Raw genomic sequence first — 24,804 nt, 5'->3', positions numbered from 1 at the left:
TTCGGGTCAAATTTTGACATTTTCAGTTGGAGTGTACTCACTTTTGTTCCCAGCATTTTACACATTCATTGTTCTATTTTGAGTAACTTTGAAGTAACGATACATTTACTCAAAAAGTGTGCTCACTTTTGTTGCCAACATTTTACACATTTATTGTTGTATTTTGAGTTAGTTTGAAGTAACAATACATTTACTTTGCTATCCAAGCTCGACAGTGACTACTTAACATTGTCTTAATTTGGAGTGGCAACAGGCTGTGAGAAGCAGAGGTACAACTAATGCAGGAGATCCATGGATTTTGGATTGCTGTATTGAGTCAGCTTCATATTGTAAGTATTTGTGTATTGCTTTTTTGAATAATGCACTTGCCCTAATTAGTTTGGTGATATGCTTGACTAATTTTGTTTTAAATTTCATTTTTCAAGTACACTTCATGAATGAGAAGGTGGATTTCAAATCTTCGTGTATTCAACTTTGTGTGTGTGTGTGTGTGTGTGTGTGTGTGTGTGTGTGTGTGTGTGTGCGCGCGCGCGCGCGTGCGTGCGTGCTGTCCATGCATAAAAATGTTAAGCCATCTTACCTATACCACCAAATGGGAGTGAAATTAGTGTGTAGTGCATCATAACATCATTAACGGTCACTCCTCCACTTGTCGTCTCTTTAATCATCTTTTTAGTGACCTTAAATAAAACAAAGATATCAGACATTAAAAATGAAAGAAAAACAGTGAACAAATCACTTCTTGAAGTGACTGCATTTCCCGTTCATGGCGACGATGGGTCAGTGAGAGTGATTTGCCTTCCCGTTCATCGCGAGAACGGATCAGTGAGGAACGAGTCAGTGAGTGAGTGATTTCCCCATCTCATTCATCTCAAGAACGGATCAGTGAATGAACTGCCAACGGATCAGTCAGTGAACGTGTTGTGACTCTTGGCGTGAACAATTCATTGAATGAACGTGAAGTATGTAAGCCAGAATGTAGATTTACGATTTGCCAAGGAAAGAAGGACCCACTCACTGAAATAATCTCTTATTTTGTGCTCGTTTTCTCCAAGCTGATTTAATTGCATGAAGGGATACGCTGGTAGGCAACCGCGGGAACATTTTGCTTCTCTTTGGGTATTCTTTATTTTATAATACTTACAGTAGTTTTTAAATAACGTGTATGCATATATACGCTTACGTATTGTTATCCAATGGGATGCGATGGTGTCATGATTCGTCCCCGGTCACGTCCATGTTGTCATTGTTTTGTACGTCTATCTGTGTGCTCATGTCCGTGGATCATGTCAGTGTGCTTCTGTCATGTCTCGTCCCCAGTTTTGCTATGTGTCTAGGTTGCCATGGTTTCTGTTCGCGTCGCCCCTCCCTTCCTGTGTCACCTCAATCAATGTAACCGCGTTCACCTGCCTCGTGTTTCGTGTTTTGTATTTAAATCCTGTCTGGCCCTCGCTCACCGTCGGATCATTGCGTGTGTTGTTGTCGTCAGGTCCTGTTGTTTTCTTGTCTTACGTCCTGGTCAGTCAGTCTAGTCATTGTTGTGTTAATGTCATGATGTATTTTTGTTTCACGTCTTTTTCAGTCAGTCTTGTTTTGTCAGTGAGTTAGGTTAGTGTACCAAGTATGTATTTTGAGTTCTTCCAATAAACCCTGGTCCAAGCTGCACATGGTCGCCCTCCTCCATTTCCAACTCCCTCCGAAGCCCGACAGAATGATCCGACCACTACAGCGACCAGCGCTTGGACCTCCCTCCACCATCAGCTCCCACTGCGACGCCCGATCCACGTCCATCGTCCGGGCAGGTTCCAGCGCGACCGGCTCCGCGGTCGCCATCGGACTTCGCTGCCGTGACGCCGGACCCGCGGCCGTCATCGGAGTCCTCTCGGCGCCATCAGCTGCGAGATTCATCGGACTTTGCTGCCGCAACGCCGGACCCGCGGCCGCCATCGGAGTGCCTCCCGCCGAGATCAGACTCGTGGTCGCCATCGGGCTCCACCTCGGCGTTGCAGGACCCGCGGGCGTCGCCAGATTCAAGCCAGCTGCGCCGGAACCGCGATCGTCCATGGCCCCACCCCCACTGCTGCAGCGCGTGGTGGGTCTTGCCGCTGCGCACAGCTCCGCCTTCCAATTGCCGGTGATTGCGGTCCGGACTTCAAACTGCCGCCGATTGCGGCTCTGACTTCTCAAGTTTCCGCCGAGCACGGTTCCGTTCCCCGAGTTTCCGCCGAGAGGGCTTCATGTCCCCTAAGTCGCTGCCTGAGTGCGGTTAATGTCCCCCAAGTTGCCCCCCGAGTGCGGTGTGTGTGAGTTGCCGCCTGAGTGCGGTTCAGGTTTGTGTGAGTTGCCGCCCGAGTGCGGTTCAGGGTTGTGAGAGTTGCCGCCTGAGTGCAGTTCATGTCCCCCAAAGTTGCTGCCGATTGCGCGTCAGGCCCCCAGTGTGTGCCGCGAGTGTGGCCCTGGGCCCCTAACCTCCGCTGAGTGCAGTCCTGTCCCCCAAGTCACCGCCGAGTGCGGTTGTTTCCCCAGTCGCTGCCGTGCACCGTTCAAGTTGTTTCTAAAACCAGTAGGGTCGTCTGGACTGGTGTGTTTCCCCCCCGCCCCTCCGTGTGCCGCCGTGGGGGGTTGGGTTTTTGGGACATCGGGAGCCGTCCCTTGTGGGGGGGGGGGGGGTTCTGTCATAGTAGGCATGGTAGGCAAGAGCGGGAAGATTATCCTTCTCTTTGGGTAATCTTCATTTTATAATACTTAATAACGTATAATAATAATACTAAATAACGTGTATGCATATATACGCTTAAATATTGTTATCATTAAATATTGTTATTTTTTTATTATTATAATTTTAATAAACATTTTTTTAAAAACGTTTGAGTGTTTTATTCCTTGTTTTTATTTTTGTGCATGAAAATTTGGTTAACTGCTTTATATGACAATATGTATGTTTTACGTTGGGTTATATATGTTGGTGTCCCCCCCTCCCACAAATAACAAATGTTGGCATCACGTTTCAACACATTCGGTATAATAACACCATCAATTACAAGCCAACAAGTACAAAATAAAACATCAATACGCGGCATAACGTGTGTCGGCTGGGATAGCAGCAATGCTGTCTGTCACTCACTCGTGAATCTTCGTGAACGACCAGCACCGAGCGTTAGATGGAGGAGGGACTTTACGAGTCAGTGACGCAATTGTTTGTTTTAATGCGTGCCATTTGTCTTTTGAAGCTATTCCAATGATTTTGAACGAATCTTTTGAGTGAACTGATTTTAAAGATTCAGTTAACTTAAAAGAACTGTAATGCACATCACTATAATAAACCGTTCCACATTGACTCTCTTATAAAAACAATTCTGGATTGGCAGAGAATGTTTGTTTTGTTTGTTTGTTTGTTTTTTGTTTTAATGTGTGCCATTTGTCTTTTGAAGCTATTCTAGTGTAAGTTTTACCATTATTAATGAAGATTGTTTATTCTGTTGTTGTTTTTATAGTTAAATATTTTAATTTGCAAATATGAAAAGATGCAAAAAGCGCAACATTCCACAAGAGTATAGTTATATAACAATAATTTCCATATTCACATTAGATGACATTGCAACATTATTTGTATAACAATTCTCATCCAGACTACTACTCGGAGTAGTTATACTGTTATGTCTAATGTTATTTGTTCTTGTAGTTTTTTTTTTTTTAAGTCCCGATGATCGTCACACACACATCTGGGTGTGGTGAAATTTGTCCTCTGCATTTAACCCATCCCCGTGTGATTTTAATCCATCCCCTGGGGGAGAGGGGAGCAGTGAGCAGCAGCGGTGCCGCGCTCGGGAATTATTTGGTGATCTAACCCCCCCAATTCCAACCCTACGTCCTGTCTGCTGCTGCTGAGTCCCGAGGAGAGACTCGATTACAACACGCTAGTGAGAGCGTTGCAGAGGCGCTTCGGGGAGTTCAATTTAAAAGACTCTCTGCGCTGTGAGTTGAAGCAGCGTGTTCGGCGCCTGGATGAGCCTCTCCATTGCCTCGCCCATGAGATCGAGAGCCTGGGTCAGCGCAGGTATGCTGGCATGCCGGTTGGAGTCCAAAATTAACTGGTACGTGATCAGTTTATCCAAGCTCTCAGACCGGATGAGCTGCGCCTGCACGTCCAGCTAGCCCATCCGACAGTGCTGGGAGAGGCGCTGGCCCTCACCATGGAAAGGTAGATTGCAGTGAAGGGGGCGCTACAATCTGCTCCGTTTCGGTAACGTCGTTGTCAGAAGGTGTGTGTGATAAACAGCACAGCATGAGAAAGGAAGCAGTCGGCGTGCACGCCCCCCAGTCTGCTGGGGTTGCGGGCAGTCTGGCCATCTGCTGCGTTGCCGCCCGAAGATGACAAACCAGCAGGGAAACGGGAAGGGGTCCATTTCATCTGGGAGAAGAACTGCGATGGGCTGAATGTCGAGCAGCGGGAGCAGTTGTGGCAGGTTCTGTGGGACTTCGAGTACATACGTATTTGCCCTTAGTGAGAATGAGGTGGCTCTCACTTACTTGGTGGCGCGCCACATCGACATCGGGGAGGCGCAACCGGTCAAGGTGCGGCCCCGACGCTTGCCTCTTGTCCAACAGGAGGCTGCAGATCAGAAGGTCTGGGCCATGCTCGAGGAAACGATTATAGAGCCATCCGACAGTCCGTGGGCGTCTGGCGTGGTTATGGTTCCCAGAAAGAAGAGTGCCAGACCGCATTTCTGTGTGGACTACAGGCCACTTAATAAAGTGACAAGGAAGGACTGCTACCCGCTTCCGCGGATAGATGAGACATTGGATTTGGTCTCAGGGTCTGCCTGGTTCTCATCGCTCAACTTGCGCAGTGGCTACTGGCAGGTCCCTCTCACCGCTGAGTCCAGACCTAAAACGGCATTCTGTACTACCTGTGGGCATTGACAGCTTAAGGTCATGAGTTTTGGACTATGCAATGCACCAGGGACATTTGAGCGATTGATGGACACCGTGCTCTCGAACATTCCAAGGCAGAAGTGCTTGGTGTATTTGGATTATGTCCCCGTCCATGGTGGGTCCTTCCAGGCTGAACTGGATTCTCTGAGGCTGGTGCTTGGGAGAATTGCGGCAGCTGGACTGAAGCTGCATCCAGAAAAGTGCCCCTTTATGCGGCAAGAGGGGGAGTTCCTGGGCCACTGTGTGAACGGCGAAGGCATCAGCACGTCGGAGGAGAAGGTCAGTGGAATCAAAGACTGGCTAGTACAGAGAGACCAGAAGCAGTTTAAAAGCTTCTTGGGGCTGGCCTCCTACTACAGACGGTTCGTGAAAGGATTTTCTTGCATCGGGGCACCCTTGTTCCTTCTCCTTCGAGGTGACCAATCCTTCACGTGGACTCCGGACTGTCAGGAGGTGTTTTCCTGCCTAAATAGGACGCTCATCAGCGCTTCTGTTCTCGCCCCACCGGATCCAGCGCTGTCTTTTGTGCTGGACATGGATGCTAGTAATGTCGGCATGGGGGGAGTGTTGTCGCAGGTGGCGCCAGATGGTGAGAGAGTGGTGGCCGACCTTTAGTAGGAGTGAACGCCGCTACTGTCTCACCAGATGTGAACTGCTGGCAGTTGTTTTGGCAGCGCGTCACTTCAAATATTACCTGTGTGGCGTACCGTAGGAGCTGCAGGCATTCCACTTCACTGTGGTGCATCGGGCCGGGGCCGGCACGCCAATGCCGATGCCCTTTCCCGATAACCGTGTACTGTTGACGCCTGCACCTACTGCGGGATGTCAAGGAGTTGGAGCTGTGTTCCGAGGGCGCTGCTGCTGGACCATCGTGCTGCACCTTGGAAGCTGTGGATGCTGCGGAGTGGGCTGTCAAGCAGGAGGGGGACCATGATCTCAACCCAGTGCGCCAGTGGGTCCAGAGTGTCAGGAAGCCACCCAGGATGTGATGGGACTCTCCGTTGCTACCAAGGACCTGTGGAGCAAGTTCTCGGTGCTGCACCGAAGGATGCCGTGCTTCAGCATGCGTGGAAGGAACCAGCCACCGGTGGCTGGCCGGAAGAGAGGTGGCAGGTGGTGGTGCTCGGAGCTCTCCGAGAAGTGGTGCTGAGGTCCTGCCACGGGGTCACCGGTTTGGGACACTTTGGCAGCGCGAAGACTCTCCGACGGCTGCAGCAAGGGTTCTACTGGGGTCAGCATCGTCAAGACGTGGAGGACTTCTGCCGGCGTTGTGATGAGTGTGCAGCCTACAAGGCCTCAGGACCAGTCGCACGCACCGCTTCAGCAACAGAAGGTTGGGGCGCCCATGGAAAGGGTTGCTGTGGACATCATGGGTCCCTTTCCCGTGACGGACAGAGGGAACCGCTATGTGCTGTGTGCGATGGATTATGTCACCAAGTAGCCAGAGGTGTACGCACTTCCAGATCAGGAGGCGGAGACGGTGGCTGATGCGCTGCTGGAGGGCATGTTCTGACGGTTTGGAACTGCTGACATTCTCCACAGCGACCAAGGCCGAAATTTTGACTCCGATGTTTTCGCTGCGCTTTGTGAGCGCCTGGACATGCAGAAGACACGCACCACCCCTTTGCATCCGCAGAGTGATGGTCTTGTGGAACGGTTTAACCGCACCATGCAGCAACAGCTTGCCATCCTCACCTCCAATCACCAACGTGACTGGGACCGACACATTCCGCTGGTGCTGATGGCTTATCGTTCGGCCGTTCAAAGTTCCACGAGCTGCACTCCTGCTCTGCTAATGCTGGGCCGGGAAATCAGGATGCCGGCGGAATTGGCGTTCGGGAGGCCACCTGGTGACTGTGAGGACCAACCGGGGCTGGAGTATGCCCGGAAACTGAAGGATTGACTGGAGCCGGCGCATGCATTTGCCCAGGATCAGCTGGAGAAAGCCGGTGTGCGCCAGAAGTGGAACTACGACGTGCGGAGCAAGGTGCGGAACTTCCAGATCGATGAGCTAGACCAGGGGTGGCCAACCAGTCAGAGACTAAGAGCCACATTTTTTTACTATGTACCGCAAAGAGCCCCCCCCCGAAGCGAAGCGAACACGCAGCGTTTGACGTCCCATTACCACCGCCACCCCCCGAAGCGAAGCGAACACGCAGCGTTTGACGTCCCATTAACACCCCCCGAAGCGAAGCGAACACGCAGCGTTTGACGTCCCATTACCACCCCCCCCCTCCGAAGCGAAGCCGCGGGTTGGCTACCCCTGAGCTAGACGAAGGGACGCTGCCCCAAGTTGGACAGCCATTGGGATGACCCATGCAGGGTGCTTGAGCGGGTGGGGGAGGTGGTCTATCGAGTGGCGGTTCCCCCTAGGGGCAGAAGGGTTGCCCTGCACCGAGACAGGTTGGCTCATTTCTCGCGCTCATCGTTTTCTCGCTTATAGTTTTTTGCGCCTACCATTTTTCATGCTTACCGCTTTTCACGGTTACCATTTTATTGCTCACTGCTTTTTGCACCTACCATTTTTCGCGCTTACCATTTTTCACGCTTACCGTTTTTTGCTCTTACCGTTTTTCGCACTCACTTTTTTTCGCGTTTATCGTTTTTTGCACTTACTGTTTTCCACAAGCACTCCACGAGTATTTATTCAGCTTCTTCGCCTTCACACAATTTCTCCAGCAAAGGCCTTCACACGTATGTTATTCTACACCATTCACTTCATTATTAGTGTGAAGGCGAGGCCTTTTCGCAAAATTCACAAATTTTCAGCCAAATTTCCCCATTCATTCTTAATGGCACATTCAATATTTCACATTTACATCATTCCCGTTTGAAATTCACATCATTGAACTCATTCAAATCACATTGGGGAGGATTTTCAACATTCCCAAGATTGCCACTTTTAACAAATTTCACAATTTCACAAAATTTGCACATAATATTGCAACATGTCCTTTTCCCCTTATAATTTCTACATTTTTCAACCGATTCAAGCCATTCCAACTTCAAACTGTTAATCCAATGCATACTTATTCCATAGCCTCCCACGATTAAAAAAAAAAAACATTTTTTCGCCGTAGAGTGCCTACTCCATGGTTCACAGATGAAACGCGTACGCTTAAGCAATTATGTAGAAAGCATGAGCGCAGATGGCGTCTAACCAAACTTGAGGTTTTCCATCAGGCATGGCAGGATAGCCTCCTGAAATATAAAGATGCGCTTATCTTAGCAAAAACTCGATATTTTTCGCAAGTTATTAATCTCAATAAAAACAATCCGAAACACCTATTTGATACAGTGGCAAAGCTGACTCTGCGCCAGCCGACCTCCGATAGTTCCTTCCGCTCAGCTGACGAGTTCATGAAATTTTTTGCTCAAAAGATTGAATCCATTAGGGATGAGATCAAGAATAGCATTCCAATCGCTCGGTCGAGCATGCCGTTTACCAACGCTGATGATCATGCAACAACCCTCTCAACTTTTAAAAGCGTGTCTCTTGAAAGGCTTACACAAATTGTTAGTGCGGCTAAACAAACAACATGTTTACTCGACCCTCTTCCAGCCAAACTACTTAAAGAATTATTTCAAATTTTAGGACCGTCCGTCTTAAATATAATCAATCTGTCTGTCTCCTCTGGGATAGTGCCAACAGCCTTTAAAACCGCTATCATTAAACCGTTACTTAAGCGACCAAATCTTGACCCGGACTGTCTCAGTAATTATAGGCCAGTTTCAAACCTCCCATTCATAGCAAAACTTCTTGAAAAAGTAGTAGCGCAGCAGCTTATTGATTACATGGTCGCCAATAATCGATACGACACTTTTCAGTCTGGTTTTAGAGCTAATCATTCCACTGAGACAGCACTTGCGAAAGTGACTAATGATCTCCTCGTAGCTATGGATTCAAACATTTCGTCTGTACTGTTACTACTCGATCTTAGTGCTGCCTTCGACACTGTAGACTTCGATATTTTATTAGGGCGTCTTAAAAGTTGTGTTGGTATTTCAGGGTCAGCACTAGGCTGGTTCCATTCCTATCTATCAAACAGGACGCACCGAGTGGTCCATGGCAATGCGTCCTCGGAGCTCTATAATGTTACATGTGGTGTCCCACAGGGATCGGTTCTCGGACCAATTCTTTTTAATATTTATATGATTCCGCTTGGGGACATAATACGTAAATATAATATTAGTTTTCAATGCTATGCGGATGACACCCAATTATATATGCCGTTATCGATGACAGATCCGCGGGATTGTTGTAATCTTGAGAAGTGCCTTGCGGAGATCAAGCAATGGATGTCTCTCAACTTCCTTCGTCTTAACCCAGATAAAACTGAGATGTTGATAATTGGTCCAGCTCGTTATCAACACTTATTCAAGGAAACCGCTATAACTATAGATAACCGTACTATCACTCAAAGCGATACTGTAACTAATCTCGGGGTAATATTTGACCAAACTCTCTCCTTTCAAAAGCACATTAAGAATATAACCAGAATTGCGTTTTTTCACCTTCGTAATATTGCAAAGATTCGTCCGATCCTCTCGACCGGTGATGCGGAAACTATTATACATGCGTTCGTCACGTCGCGCCTGGACTACTGTAATGTACTATTTTCGGGTCTTCCTAAGTCCCGCATCAAAAGTCTACAGTTAGTACAAAATGCCGCTGCAAGGCTGCTCTCTCGGACAAGAAAATTTGATCACATTACCCCAATACTAGCCAACTTACATTGGCTTCCGGTCCATTTAAGATGTGACTTCAAGGTTCTTCTATTAACCTATAAATCGCTGCATGGCTTAGCGCCTTCATATCTCGTCGACCTAGTTGTTCCTTATGTTCCGTCTCGTAACCTTCGTTCGCAAAACGCTACCCTTTTAGCGACACCGAGGGCTAAGAAAATGTCTGCAGGCTCTAGAGCATTTTCTATTCGGGCTCCAGAGCTTTGGAATGCCCTACCAATGGATATTAGGACTGCTACCTCAGTAGAAACATTTAAGACACGTTTAAAGACACATTTCTATGACATGGCCTTTAACTAACCTGTAGTGGCCGATTCGGCTGGAGTTTGTTTTCTCTCCCTCTACACCCCCTCCCTTCCCCCTCCCCGGCCGGGGAGGTGGTTAGGTGGTACCCATGCTGACAGCGGCTATCTGGATTCTCGTGGCCAATTCAGGATAGGGGAACTGCAGCTCAACCTCCTCGAAGAGCACTGCCAGGACAATTGAGGGCTCCTTTCGGCAGCCCTCTGCTGTGACATGGACATCCACTTTTTATTTAATTGATTTTCATGTTGTATCATTTGTGCCCTCTCTGCATCCATTTCAACCTGGTGATCCTGAAAGGGGGATCCTTCCATCTGTGGTCCCTTCTCAAGGTTTCTCATTTTCCCCCTGCTAGGGGTTTTTAAGTTTTTCCTTGCCCTTTTGGGAGCTTAAGATCAGGGGATGCTTTGAGAATAATTGTCAATTTCTGTCTATGTGAAGCCCTTTGAGACTGCTTGTGATTTAGGGCTATACAAATAAACTTGACTTGACTTGACTTGATTTTCACTTTTGGAATTCTCGCAAAATTCTGCAAAATTTAATTATTTAGTACTTTAAACTAGCCGCGATCGTCCCTGCTGCGGCGCGTTGTGGCTCTTACCGCTGCGCACAGGTCTGCCTTCCGAATGCCGCTGATCGCGGTCCGGACTTCCAAATGCTGCCGAATGCGGCTCTGACTTTTGGTATGTCGCCGATTGCGGTTCTGTCCCCCGAGTTGCCGCCGATTGCGGTTATGTTCCCGAGTTGCCGCCGATTGCGGTTATGTTCCCGAGTTGCCGCCGATTGGGATTATGCTCCCCAGTTGCCGCCGATTGCTGTTATGTTCCCGAATTGCCGCCAATTGCGGTTTCATTCCCGAGTTGCCGCCGATTGCGGTTACGTTCCCGAGTTGCCGCCGATCGCGCTTCTGATCACCCATGTGCCGCGAAGCGCGGTTTGGACTCCATGTGCCGCCGAGCGTGGTTCAGACTTTCCTGCCAGTACAGACTTTGTCATAGACCATTGCGGTCATTTGGACTGGTGCGCTTCCCCCCCGCCGGTGTGCTCCAGCATCGTCAAGACGTGGAGGAGGTACCTGCTGTGTGCTCGTGTTCACTGAGACTTGGTTGACTGTCAACATTCCGGACTCTGCCGTACATCTGGAGCGACTAGCGTGCTATCAGGCAGACCGGGCCGTTGTACAAGGGGGGAAATCTCGTGGAGGTGGAATATGCGTCTACATCCGTGACAAATGGTGCCGGGACTCTGTAGTGGTATGCAAGCACTGCTCGCCACTGGCGGAGTTCGTGATCATTATGTGCCGTCCTTTTTACCTGCCAAGGGAATTTACCGCGATTCTGATAGTCGCGGTTTACATCCCGCCTTCCAATGGGATGCGATGGTGTCATGATTCGTCCCCGGTCACGTCCATGTTGTCATTGTTTTGTACGTCTGTCTGTGTGCTCATGTCCGTGGATCATGTCAGTGTGCTTCTGTCATGTCTCGTCCCCAGTTTTGCTAGGTTGCCATGGTTTCTGTTCGCGTCGCCCCTCCCTTCCTGTGTCACCTCAATCAATGTAACCGCGTTCACCTGCCTCGTGTTTCGTGTTTTGTATTTAAGTCCTGTCTGGCCCTCGCTCACCGTCGGATCATTGCGTGTGTTGTTGTCGTCAGGTCCTGTTGTTTTCTTGTCTTACGTCCTGGTCAGTCAGTCTAGTCATTGTTGTGTTAATGTCATGATGTATTTTTGTTTCACGTCTTTTTCAGTCAGTCTTGATTTGTCAGTGAGTTAGGTTAGTGTACCAAGTATGTATTTTGAGTTCTTCCAATAAACCCTGGTCCAAGCTGCACATGGTCGCCCTCCTCCATTTCCAACTCCCTCCGAAGCCCGACAGAATGACTTCAACCCCAAAGATGGGAACGCCCACCTCAGAGTCTCCAGGCACTGCTTCGTCACTGCAAAGTGTGTCGCTGAAATTGAGGTCTTTAATGTATTCTCCCTACCGACTCACAAGGTCCTGAGCTGAGGTCAAGCACCCCATCTCCAGTATATGCACTGCTTTCCCTTCCCAAGATGACGAAGGGTGGACCAGAATTTCCTCAAACCCGTCCATAAATCGTTCCTCCTCCCACGCCCGATGTTTTGCTTCAGAGACTGTCGAACCTGTGTTCAGCTGTGGCCAGCTATCTCCAGAGTCCTACAGGTCAAAAAAGCCTGAATGGACTCTTTCTTCAACTTGAATTCATCCCTTACCAGCGGTGTCCAGGGACTGCAGCCACGACAAGTCAAAGTCAAAAGTCAAAGTCTGCTTTTGTTGTAACTTTAAGTTGCTCATCATACATTTATTGATTTGCAGGATTGGAATTTATGTGATTTTTATTTTGACACACCGGAAGTGTTTTATTTCGAAGGTGTTTTTGCGGAAATGTTTTTGCATTCCAACTTGTCTATTGTTATCTAAGAACATCGTGTCTTCCTTTTCGTTCCATACAATAAAAGAACAGTAAAAACGTACACAAAGTTTATCAGAGCCTCCGTCATCATTGGAGAAGCCGTCACTACGTAACATTTTGGTGCCGAAACCCGGGAAGTAAGGAATTAACCTGTGCTTCGAACGAAGTGAACAGCTAACGGCTCTGTGGAATAGTAGCCGTGATGACGGAGGGAATGGAGCGATTGAAGAGGAAGCGAGCGACTATCCGCGCCACTACAACGAAGCTGTTTACCCGTCTCGAAGAGGAGATGGGAAAGGAAATACCAGATACTAACAAGCTGCGTGAGCTACTGGCAGTTTTATCATCGAAAGAGGAATGTTTACTGGACTTGGACAAGGGCATAGAAAATGAAACGCCCACAGACGATCTGGACACTGAGATTGCAAACACGATGGATTACATGGACCGGGTTCTCACGTGGAAAGTCCGCGGCACCTCCTTCATCGGGTCGCAGGAGAACATCAGAGATGTCCCGAGGATGCGTGTTAGCGATGTAAGCACGGGCTCATTTGCGTCACACTCCAGACAGACTGTTAAACTTCCGAAGCTCATGATAGACAAGTACGATGGTGAAATAAGCCAATGGCAGGAATTTTGGTCACAGTATGAAACAGCTATTCACAAGAATGATGCACTAGGCAAGACAGATACATTTACCTATCTCAGATCCTACCTGACTGGAGCAGCTGCAAGAACTATTGCAGGGCTCACAATAACAGAAGCTAACTATGATGCTGCAATAGAGCTACTCCAAAGCCGTTTTGGGAGAAAGGACATTGTTATAAGTGCCCACATGTCCAAATTACTGAACTTGACACCTGTTAGAAAATCCTCTGATGTTGCTGCTCTGAGACATTTATATGATGAATGTGAGATCCAGATACGCAGCTTGGAGTCTCTGGGAGTACAGAGTGACACCTACGGCTGCTTGCTTTGTCCAGTGCTTTTACAGCTTGTACCAGAGGACATTGCACTTGCCTACACTCGCCAACCAAACTCCACCAACGACTGGAAGGTACAAGAGTTGATTCAGTTTCTGCAAAATGAAGTGCAAAGCAGAGAACGAGCGCTTCAGCTTACAAGACCCGGCCAAAGCTCCAAAGACTCTAGCCCACAACACAAACATGTGGGTAAGTCATCCTACGCCGACAAACCCAGAAAGTGGAGCATTCCGTCAGCAACCGCTTTGCATACAGCCAACACCGTGCCCCGGACCTGCATGTATTGTGACAGTAGCGAACACAAGCCAGAGAACTGTCCTGAATATACTGTAAGTGCACGTAGGGATAAGCTGAAAAAACTTGGACGGTGTTATGTCTGTTTAGGCCCAAAACACATCGCAAAATACTGCAGAGTGAAAGTTTTGTGTAGCCTATGCAACCGTAAACACCACTTGTCAGTGTGTGAGCAGACTGAATCCAAGACCGATATTGACACTACCAAAGGTAATGAAAATACAGAAGCTGTGTTGTCTTCAGTGGCAAGTCCTGTAAAGGTCAAGACAAACACTCAAAACACTGTACTGCTTCAGACTGTTAAAACATGGACTGTAGGGCCAAAAGAGAGAAAGATAACTCGTTGTCTGTTAGATGGAGGCAGTCAGCGTAGTTTCATTCACAGAAGTGTCGTCAGAGCTCTGGGACTGCCAGTTATAAGACAAGAGACACTAACCCTCCATGTCTTCGGTTCCACTACTCCAGTAACGGAGAAACGTAATGTTGTAAAGGTTGAGCTAGAGAATATGTGGAACACTGAACGGAGACTTGAGATTGAAGCTGTAGAGACTTCTCAGGTGTGTACTGCTGTGATAAAGGTTCCGAGTGAGCCCATTCAAGAAGAAATAAAGAAAAGAGGATTGCAACTTGCAGACTTCCTTCTAGAGGGCGCAAACGACCAAGAGTTGCAAGTGTTAATAGGAGCAGACTACTACTGGCAAGCAGTTACTGGTAAAGTCCAAAGAGTCACAAATAGACTGGTGGCGGTTGAAAGCATTTTTGGATGGGCTTTACAGGGACCAGTGACTACCTCCAGTGTTACAGATGCCACTTGCATGCACATTAGTTTGTCTGAAGACACCCAGATCTCAACGCAGTTGCATGCATTCTGGGAAGTGGAGTCCTTGGGCATTATAGACAAACCTGCAGAAAGCCCAGAGGACACAGATGTCCGACAAAACTTTGAACAGACAACAACATTTTACAATGGACGCTACCAGGTTGAGTTACCGTGGCGATCTGACAAAGACCGACTTCCAGATAACTTCAGGGTAGCTACGAGACGCTTTGAGAGTCTTAAGAGAAAACTGAAAATGGATGCAACCTTGTATTCTAGGTACAACAATGTAATACAAGACTATCTAGAGCAAGGGATCTGTGAAGAGGTTGACAAGGAGAAGGTAGATAACAAAGAGACAGTAAAATATTACATGCCACATCACGCTGTTTTGCGAGAGGACAAGTCCACGACAAAACTTAGAGTGGTATTTGATGCTTCCTCACATGACAAAGACAGCCCTTCTCTTAATGACTGTTTGCACACTGGGCCTAACCTAAACCCAAACCTGCTGGATGTGCTCATCAAGTTCAGATTATATGAGATAGCCTTCACTGCAGACATAACCAAGGCTTTTCTTCAGATTTCTCTTGCGGAAAAGAAGGATGCTGTTAGGTTCCTGTGGATGCACGGACCTCCAACCAAGGACTGCAAAGACGAAGTTCGCATCCTGAGAATGAACAGAGTTGTTTTTGGCGTGTCTCCCAGCCCATTCCTGCTTGCTGCCACCATTAGGAAACATCTCCAAGGGTTTGAAGCAGAGCAACCAAAAGCAGTACAAACAATCAGTGACTGTCTGTATGTGGATGATTTTATTTCAAGCGCACCCACTGTACAGGAAGCTCTATATGTGACAACTGCAGCAAAGGACATTCTTTCTCAGGCAGGCATGAATCTTTGCAAATGGGTCACCAACTCACCTGATTTGAGTGCTATGTGGAAGGAGACTGGAGCAGAGTTCACTGGAGATGCAGAGTCCTGTGGAAATGTGCTCAAAGTGCTAGGTCTTGTTTGGAGACCTGAGAATGATGATTTTGTTTTTGATCAAAGAGGACTAATGGACATTTTGAAAAACAGGCAAGACACAAAGAGAAGCGTCCTACAGACATCAGCCCGTATATTTGACCCCATCGGGTTTCTCACTCCATTTACTGTCAGAGTTAAGTGCCTTTTTCAAGAAATGTGGGAGAGAGGGCTCAGTTGGGATGAACCATTGCCGGATGATCTTACTGAGAAATCGGAACAGTGGTGTTCAGAGCTACCACTTCTCCACCTGTTGGCTGTTCCCAGGTGGTACCATATTGAGAAACACCAAGAGTCACACACTGTAAAGCTGTACGTTTATTGTGATGCAAGTGAAAAGGCTTACAGTGCCGTGGCATATCTACATGGACGAAACAAACAAGGAGAAACTGTTACCAGTTTTGTGGCTTCTAAGTCACGAGTTGCACCACTGAAGAAAATGACACTGCCTCGTTTGGAGCTGATGGGTGCACTTATTGGAGCAAGACTGGGACACAGTCTTCTCAATCCGCTGAACATGGAGAAGAACCAGCTCAACATGAAGACTGACTCAATGATCGCTCTTCACTGGATCCGCAGCCCAGCTCAGCGATGGAAGCCGTTTGTCGCCAACAGAGTGACTGAAATACAAGAGCTCACTAACCCGGAGTCGTGGTCCCACTGTGCTGGCAAAATGAATCCAGCTGACTTGCCAACACGAGGTCAGCATGCAAAGAGCCTCATTGAGAGCCAGCTGTGGTGGAGTGGACCCACTTCACTGCATGCAGCTGACACAGCCCAGGACATTGACAATGACCACGTGGTAAATGAGGTGAACACTGAACTGAAATCTAAGCATCAAGCTGTTGTCCAACTCACCAGCACTGAACAGACTGAAACTTTGTTAAACTTAGAGAAGTACAGCAGGCTCAAAACTGTGTTAAGAATCACTGCATGGGTAAAACGATTTGTTACCAACCTAAGGTCCAGTCAGAAGGTTCAGGGAGCATTAACTGCAGAAGAGCTAATCGCAGCTGAAACCCACTGGGTAAAAGTTACGCAAGAGAGATGTTTTAGCATTCTGGTGTCCGAGACACATTGATTCAACTAAGAGAATATTACTGGATTTTGAGAGGAAGGCAGCTGGTTAAACGTCTCATTTCAGCTTTATTGTCAACGTCTTCACATGCCGAGACACACAAAGAGATCGAAATTACGTTTTCTCTATCCAACGATGACAAGACATATTACACGATAGACATACAAGTAAACGACGCAATATAAAAAACAAGAAGGCACAAACAATAAATAACAAGAGTAATAATAAATAATAAATAAACAGATAACACAACAAATAAGAGCCAGTGTGCATACAGACAGTAAAAGTACAGGACGCTACGCAGAACGGGGAAGCGAGTTCAGGACCCTAACAGCCTGGAGTATGAAGCTGTTTAAGAGTCTGGTGGTGCGGGAGCGCAGGCTTCTGTACCTCTTCCCAGAGGGCAGAAGCTCGAACAACGAGTGAGCGGGGTGACTCACATCACTCACAATCGTGGTCGCCTTACGGGTGAGATGGGAGGTGTAAATGTCCTTCAAGGAGGGGAGCGAAGAAATTAAGCATTTCTTGTTCTAAATCTAAGTCATTTTTCATTTTAAATTCTTCTGAAAGTTTCTTTCGTTGTTTTTTTTCGCCCCAATTATCTTTGTGATCACAGATGGAGATGACTGGCAGATGGTTTGAAATGAATGCATTGAACATGCTGTGCAGTTTTGGATCCTACCCTTTTTGCTATGGTGGTTGATGTTAACAAACTATTGTCTCTCTCGTGCATCATTTTGAATGACAATGGACTTCCGCCTCCGAAGACTGACATTGCGCAAGGATACTGAACATCAAATATGTGAATTTGAATGGAGATGTGGCTTGCCAGGCTAGGTAATGTCAAGTCCAGAGTAGTACAGCCTTCTCACCTTTTTGTCAGAGGAGAATATGTAGAGGGCCAAAGGTTTGTCTCTCTTATTGATGAAATTAATGGCTTCATCTAGGCCACTCACAGTCACTATCGGCAACAGAGGACCAAATATTTCTTCCTGCATCAGCTTGGAATCAGGGGGCACATCCTTCAATATGGTCGGAGCTGTTTGAGCAATCATTCCGTTAACACAAACTATCATCTTACACAGCTATGTGCTTTATATGAAGAGCACACCTACCAATATAGCGCTGTGAGGCATCATACTGGCCACCAAGTACTGGTGCATACCCCTCCATCAGACCCACAACTCTGTTGAAGTGAGTTTGGTTAATGATGCGACCATAGTCTGGTGATGATTTGGGGTCTGGACCATAAAATTCCTGTGATAAATTAAAGATGTCCATCAACTGAAATTCTATCCTGTCATACTTGAAGGGAGACCTACGTACTATAACATTGTGCATTACCAAAAGTGTTTGTCGGATGCATTCCACCACACGGCCTTGTACACAAGGTTCACACAGTATGTAGTCTGGAGCAATACACGTCTGCCCACAGTTGACAAATTTTCCCCATGTTATACGACTAAAGAAACAGAAACAAAACAAAAAATGAAATCAGGCACTGATAACAGTAGAGTACAGAGTACAACATACAACAGAGTAAAATTATTATTTTGCGCCTTATTTTCTAAAAGAATATGAGAAAGGTGCAGGTTATTCTTTCTACAAAGTACAAGGCCAGAGTGCAGTTTAAACCAGGGATGGGCAATGCTTTTGACTTGTGGGCCGAATTGAGTTCTAAATTTTGACCAGGGGGCCGAACCAGGAGGAGATGGATGTAGTGTGTGTGTGAAATAATATAAACGACATTAAAGGTCATTGCATACAAGGTTTCGACCTTTAGTACGTAGTAAAGCATGGATATTCAAAGAACAAATTTATTTATTAATAGCATTAAAAGAAATATTCTGACCAAATACATCATCTTGAAGAATCGGCGAAAAATACATCCAAATACATATAGTAATCAAAACGGCAGCACAGTGAGGGGTATCTGAAAATCAGAGCAGAGCTTTAACTCACAAACACCTGGTGACAGAGGTGAGGAAACGGGAAACACTTCGTTCGATTAACGTATTTAAAACATTTGAAGTTCTCACTGTCCGATCCACCGCTTTACCGTCATTTTATCTTGCTGTTATTTACCGTCCACCCGGGGCTTAATCTGGCTTCCTGGATGAATTTTCAGAATTTGTGGCTGATCTAGTGACAAATGCGAATAATACAATAATCATGGGCGATTTCAATATCCACATAAATCTACTGTCAGAGCCACTTACTTCGGCGTTTCAGACTTTAACTGATACGTTTGGTTTTACGCAAGCCGTACAGGCAGCAACGCATAGGAATGGAAATACCTTAGATCTGGTATTATCCCAAGTACTGGCAACCTCAAATATAACAGTCCTGCCATACACTACTGTTTTGTCTGATCATTACTTAATAAAATTGGAAGTTTTAGTTGTTTGTCAAAGACAAGAGAGCAATCAGAATTATAGCAGTCGTAATATTAACTCCATGACTGCAACTGCGCTATCAGAGTTACTGTCCCCAGCAACTGCCATATTTCCTGCATATATCGGCTGTATTGATAATCTTACAAATGAATTCAATGCGACATTGTTAAATGCCATTAACCCTGTGGCGCCGCTACGTCTGAAAACTCGCCGTAGATTGCCTACTCCGTGTTTCACAGATGAAACACGTACGTTTAAGCAATTATGTAGAAAGCATGAGCCCAAATGGCGTTTAACCAAACTTGAGGTTTTCCATCAGGCATGGCGTGACAGCCTCCTGAAATATAAAGATGGGCTTATTTTAGCAAAAACTCGTTATTTTTCGCAAGTCATTAATCTCAATAAAAACAATCTTAACTACCTATTTGATACAGTGGCAAAGCTATCACTACGCCAGCCGACCCTCGATAGCTCCTTCCACTCAGCTGATGAGTTCATGAAATTTTTCGCTCGAAAGATTGAATCCATTAGGGATGAGATCAAGATGACCGTTCCAATCGCTCAGTCGAGACCGCCAGCGCTGACGATCATGAAATAACCCTCTCAAATTTGAAAAGTGTGTCCCTTGATAGGCTTACACAATTGGTTAGTGCGGCTAAACAAACAACATGTTTACTCGACCCGCTTCCAGCCAAACTATTTAAAGAATTATTTCAAATTTTAGGACCGTCCGTCTTAAATATAATTAATCTGTCTGTCTCCTCTGGGATAGTGCCAACAGCCTTTAAAACCGCTATCATTAAACCGTTACTTAAGTGACCAAATTTTGACCCGGACTGTCTCAGTAATTATAGGCCAGTTTCAAACCTCCTATTCATAGCAAAACTTCTTGAAAAAGTAGTAGCGCAGCAGCTTATTGATTACATGGTCGCCAATAATCGATATGAATCTTTTCAGTCTGGTTTTAGAGCTAATCATTCCACTGAGACAGCACTTGCTAAAGTGACTAATGATCTTCTCATAGCTATGGATTCAAACACTTCATCGGTATTGTTACTACTCGATCTTAGTGCTGCCTTCGACACTGTAGACTTCAACATTTTATTAGAGAGTCTTAAAAGTTGTGTTGGTATTTCAGGGTCAGCACTAGGCTGGTTTTATTCCTATCTATCAGACAGGACGCACCAAGTGGTCCATGGCAATACCTCCTCTGAGCTCTATAATGTTACGTGTGGTGTCCCACAGGGATCGGTCCTCGGACCAATTCTATTTAATATTTATATGATTCCCCTTGGGGACATAATACGTAAATATAATATTAGTTTTCAATGTTACGTGGATGACACCCAATTATATATGCCGTTATCAATGACAGATCCGTGGGACTGTTGTAATCTTGAGGCGTGCCTTACGGAGATAAAGCAATGGATGTCTCTCAGCTTCCTTAGTCTTAACCCAGATAAGACAGATGTTAATAATTGGTCCAGCTGGTTATCAACATTTACTTAAGGAAACCACTATAACTATAGATAACTGTACTATCACTCAGAGCGATACTGTAACTAATCTCGGGGTAATATTTGACCAAACGCTCTCCTTTCAAAAGCACGTTAAGAATATAACCAGAATTGCGTTTTTTCACCTTCGTAACATTGCTAAGATTCGTCCGATCCTCTCGACCAGTGATGCGGAAACTATTATACATGCGTTTATCACGTCGCGCCTGGACTACTGTCACTATAATATAAAATAGTATATAACTATAATAAACTTGAGAAACTCAACTTCATTTTCAGTAGGAACATTGTTGTTGGTCTCCCTTTTTTTGCGAGTGCATCATAGTCTGGAGTAAAATTTGTTGTGGCAATTCTTAGGATAGAGCCGAGGTGTTTGTCGGCTAGGTGTTGGACCTAGATCTGTGATGGGTTGATGTTCATGTGGCTGAAAGTCACGTCGCGTAGGTCGAGCCAAATCGTCCACTCTTTTTTAAACACTCGAAATTCAGTGTCCACCTTTCTTTTCCTTGGGCCACTCATTTTAATGGAAGGATTCCAGGGGAGGTTTTGTGGGTGGTTTTAGCGTAAAACTGTATCTGAAAGCTCAGCGCGCGAATTACGAGAATGGTGACGTCACAGCCCACGTCCTAAATTCGATACTTATAGAAATAGAGCGCGGAGTGCGGCGTGTCCGTACTACTGAGTATGTACACGCACTTGTGACTGTTCACCGAGCTTTCTGACACAGCTTCCGGTAGTAAATGCGTGGGCAGGCAGTTCTCTATCTACTGGGGAAACGCAGTCATTGCAGGGAAAATGACCCCGGGCCATAGTTTGCCCATGTCTGGTTTAAAGCCATCACGTGGAAAGTACCACACAGTCACTGTATCATGGCTCCTGTCGGAATAATATTTCATTATTGTTTATTATGTGTTATTATATACATTTTTGATCGCTGTGGAAAGTGTGTTGTGAGTAACAAACAAGCGGAGGAGCCGAAACTTGTTGCCTCTGCTTAGGCCCAGTTGATCTCTAGCCGGCGATATAAGGAAACCAATGGAGACGATCTTTCTGGTTTTAGGTGATATGATGAAATGACGTGCAAAAGAGCTTATCTGCTAATGTCTACTTGCGATGATTGTGCAAGAAATACATGTAAACAAAGTACAGGGCGGAGGCCGAGTTGCTGATTTTGCTTATTCCCTACCCTGCTTAGGGCCCCCGCCTCTGATGTTATCAGGGACCTCAAAATTAATAAAAGTGGGGTGGATAGGAGAGCTGATTAGAATTGTGAGAGAACCAGGCAGCTCTCCGATTCACCTATCAAAAAATTGGAAACGTCTTCTCTCTTCAATATTAGTGTGTTGTTTAGGAGCTGTCATATGACTTTAGAACACTATTGGCGGAGAGGGAGAAAGAGAGGAGATGAGACCAATGGAAACATGTTGATCTGCATTCTTGCCGCTGACTGGCTAAGAGCAATTCTAACCACACTTTATCTCAGCCTCCCGCTATGTATCCACTCTTCCACTTCGTTCACGTCAGCAGAATCAACAGCATCCCTGATTTGTACTTTGTTTTGTCACGAATGAGGCAGGACAACCAAACGCAACACGGGCTCTTTATTTGGGGAAAGGTTAAAGGAGACAAGGAGGGCTGAAATGCTGGTAGAGCGGGACCAGAGAGACAAGCTTACGAGCCGGGCAGCCAGGGCACGTCATGCGTCTTCAAAGCAGATGGGCATAGCAAGCTCGTGGACGTAGATAGACAGAAAGTCGAGTCAAACAGAGTTCAGGTCAAAAACAGGCTTTTGCTAAACAGCGAATCTGGAAACAGGCATCATGCTAAACAGCGGATCATAATAATAATAATAATAATTCATTAAATTTGTATTGCGCTTTTCAAGAACCCAAAGATGCTTACAGGGAACAAGGCAAAGACATACATGAGGGGGGGGGGGGGGAGGAAACAATCGGATAAACTTAAGAAGAGGAAACCAGTTATGGGTAGGGGAGATCATGAGCTTGGGAGAAGAGGTTTTTAAGTTTTTAGACGGGACTTAAATATGGGGAGTGTGGGTGAGTCACAGACAGACTGGGGGAGAGAGTTCCAGAGTTGGGGTGATGTGCAGGAGAAGGCTCTGTCACCGAAGGATTTGAGTTTGAATTTTGGGCCTGTCAGACGTGAAGTATTGGAGGATCGGAGGGGACGGTTGAAGCAGTAGGGGACAAGGAGGTCGGATAGGTAAGTGGGAGCCAGGTGGTGAAGGGCTTTGAAGGTGAGGAGTATCTTGAAGATGATACGCTCCTTCATGGGGAGCCAGTGAAGAGAGTGGAGAACAGGAGTGATGTGTTCACGGGACCGGGTGTAGGTAAGGAGGGGGGTAGCAGAGTTTTGGACTAGTTGAAGTCTATGGAGGGCAGGGGAGGTGGGGGAGGAGGAGTTATTGATGGTGTCGGTCAGAGAACTGTTGATTTGGGCGATTTTGTTGTTAAAGTTGACAAGGAAGGAGTTACAGAGGGCGGGTGAGGAGGAAGGCTTGGTGACCGGTGGCTGGAGCAATTTGTTGAGGGTGGAGAACAGTATGCGGGGGTTTCGGTTGGTGTTATTAATGAGAGATGAGAAGTAAGCAGATTTGGCAGCAAGAAGACCATCACGATAGGAGGAGATGTGTTGTTTAAAGGTTTTGGCATGGACGGTGAGGCGAGTTCTTTTGTAGAGGCGTTCGAGTTGACGGCCAGTCTGTTTCATGGTGCGGAGTTCCGGTGTGTTCCAAGGGGCAGAGTTAGTGAATGTAACAGAGGAAGTTTTCCAGGGGGCTAGGGAATCAAGGGAGTCAGAAAGGATGTTGGTGAGCGTGGTGGCAAGGTCATCAGGGGAGGAAGAAGTGGGGTCGGAGGGAAGAGCAAAGGATAAGAGCTGGCAAAGCGTGATTGGGTTTACAGTCTTGATGTTGCGGTAGGAGATGGTGCGCTTTGTGGATTTATGAGGCGAGGGTAGAGGGGCGGAGAAGAGATGATCTGACAGTGGAAAGGTGAGAGGACGGGGGTTGGATGTGAGTGGAAAGGAGGAGCATACTATATCCAGGGTGTGGCCTTTGGTGTGGGTGGGAAAGTTGATGTGCTGGGTGAGATGAAAGCAGTCCAGAACGGAGATGAAGTCAGACGTCAGTGGAGCAGTTGGCTGGTCGATGTGGATGTTGAAGTCACCGATTAGTAGGAGGCGATAGGAGACTGAGGATACGATGGTGAGAAGTTCAGAGAGAAAAGACGGATATGACTTGGAGGGCGGTAGATAAGAACAGCAGTAGTAGAGTTGGGGAAGGAAAAAGCGAGATATTCAAAGGATGAAATAGATGGGAGGTTGAGGTCCAATTCAGTGATTGATAGGGACCGCTTATGGAAGACAGCAATACCACCTCCTCGCCCAGAGAGGCGGGGTTTGGCGATGTAGCTGTAGTTAGACGGAGTGGCTTGGTTGAGAGAAAAATAGCCCAGGGGCTGTTGCCATGTTTCACAGAGAAGGAGCAGATCCAAATTATTGTCCAATATTAGTTCGAAAATAACTAGTGATTTGTTGGAGAGGGAGCGACAGTTCAGCAGTGCGAGGGAGATGGATGGAGCGGGGGTGGGGGAACGGAGATTGTTGAAGTTGACAGTACGGAAGGTGGGGGTGACGGGGAGGCGAGAGTTAGTCCAGAAAGAGGGGATGGGTGAGCCATCAGGAAAATGTCGTTTAAAAGATAGTCCGGAGCTACGGTGGATGTAGCGGTGACGGCGGAGGATCCCAGCCTTGCTGGCAGCTGAGGCAGCAGCAGCAGGGAGACGGTGATTATTGTTGAAATAATGAAGATCAGCAGCAGTGTAGACAAATGGACGAGAAGTTAGTGGAATGGAAGCCCGGAGTAGCAGAAGTGATAGTTCATGCAGGAGATGAGACGTGACAGCAGCAGGGAATAATCCAGATAAAATAGTAGAAATGGCTAGTAGCTGGTTAACTAGAAGTTGGTAGTCAGTGAAATGCATGGAAGCAGCAGTGGACCGAGTCGTGATGTTGGTGGAGTGGGTGGTGGTGTTGTTCAATCCGGACTGTACCCGTGCAAACGGCACGCCCCAGTGTGTCATGGCGGCACACAGCCGAGCCACGACCGGCGAGCTTGCAGCGAGCGGGTGCTCGCCCCGAGGACGCCGGCCAAGTGGCCAGCAAGTTGGGTTGGAGCCGTTCGCCGAGCCAAGAGCAAGCAGCTACAGGCTCGGAGCCGGGAGGTAGGAGGGTCCGGTGGTGGGTTGGCTAGCTGGCT

General features: G+C 46.9%; 1 protein-coding gene across 3 annotated transcripts in view; it reads right to left on the bottom strand.

Moving 5' to 3' along the window:
- The window catches only part of LOC133155560 (aldehyde dehydrogenase, dimeric NADP-preferring-like), a 102,435-nt gene that overhangs the window by 26,500 nt on the left and 51,131 nt on the right, over positions 1 to 24,804 (bottom strand). Inside the window, exons 6-9 of one of the 3 annotated variants that reach the window (XM_061280994.1) lie at positions 17,957 to 18,074; positions 17,728 to 17,869; positions 17,485 to 17,651; positions 581 to 680 (exon numbers count right to left, since the gene is read on the bottom strand). In XM_061280994.1, coding sequence (XP_061136978.1) covers positions 581 to 680; positions 17,485 to 17,651; positions 17,728 to 17,869; positions 17,957 to 18,074 — 527 coding nt within the window. Of the gene's footprint in view, positions 1 to 580; positions 681 to 17,484; positions 17,652 to 17,727; positions 18,075 to 24,804 lie in introns of all 3 variants that reach the window. The other 2 variants (XM_061280993.1, XM_061280995.1) reach the window with 2 other exon arrangements.

Source organism: Syngnathus typhle, linkage group LG6 (assembly GCF_033458585.1).
Source record: "Syngnathus typhle isolate RoL2023-S1 ecotype Sweden linkage group LG6, RoL_Styp_1.0, whole genome shotgun sequence".
Classification (NCBI taxonomy): domain Eukaryota; kingdom Metazoa; phylum Chordata; class Actinopteri; order Syngnathiformes; family Syngnathidae; genus Syngnathus; species Syngnathus typhle.
The sequence above is the reverse complement of the archived record's forward strand: the minus strand, read 5'-3'. Positions and strand labels throughout refer to the sequence as shown.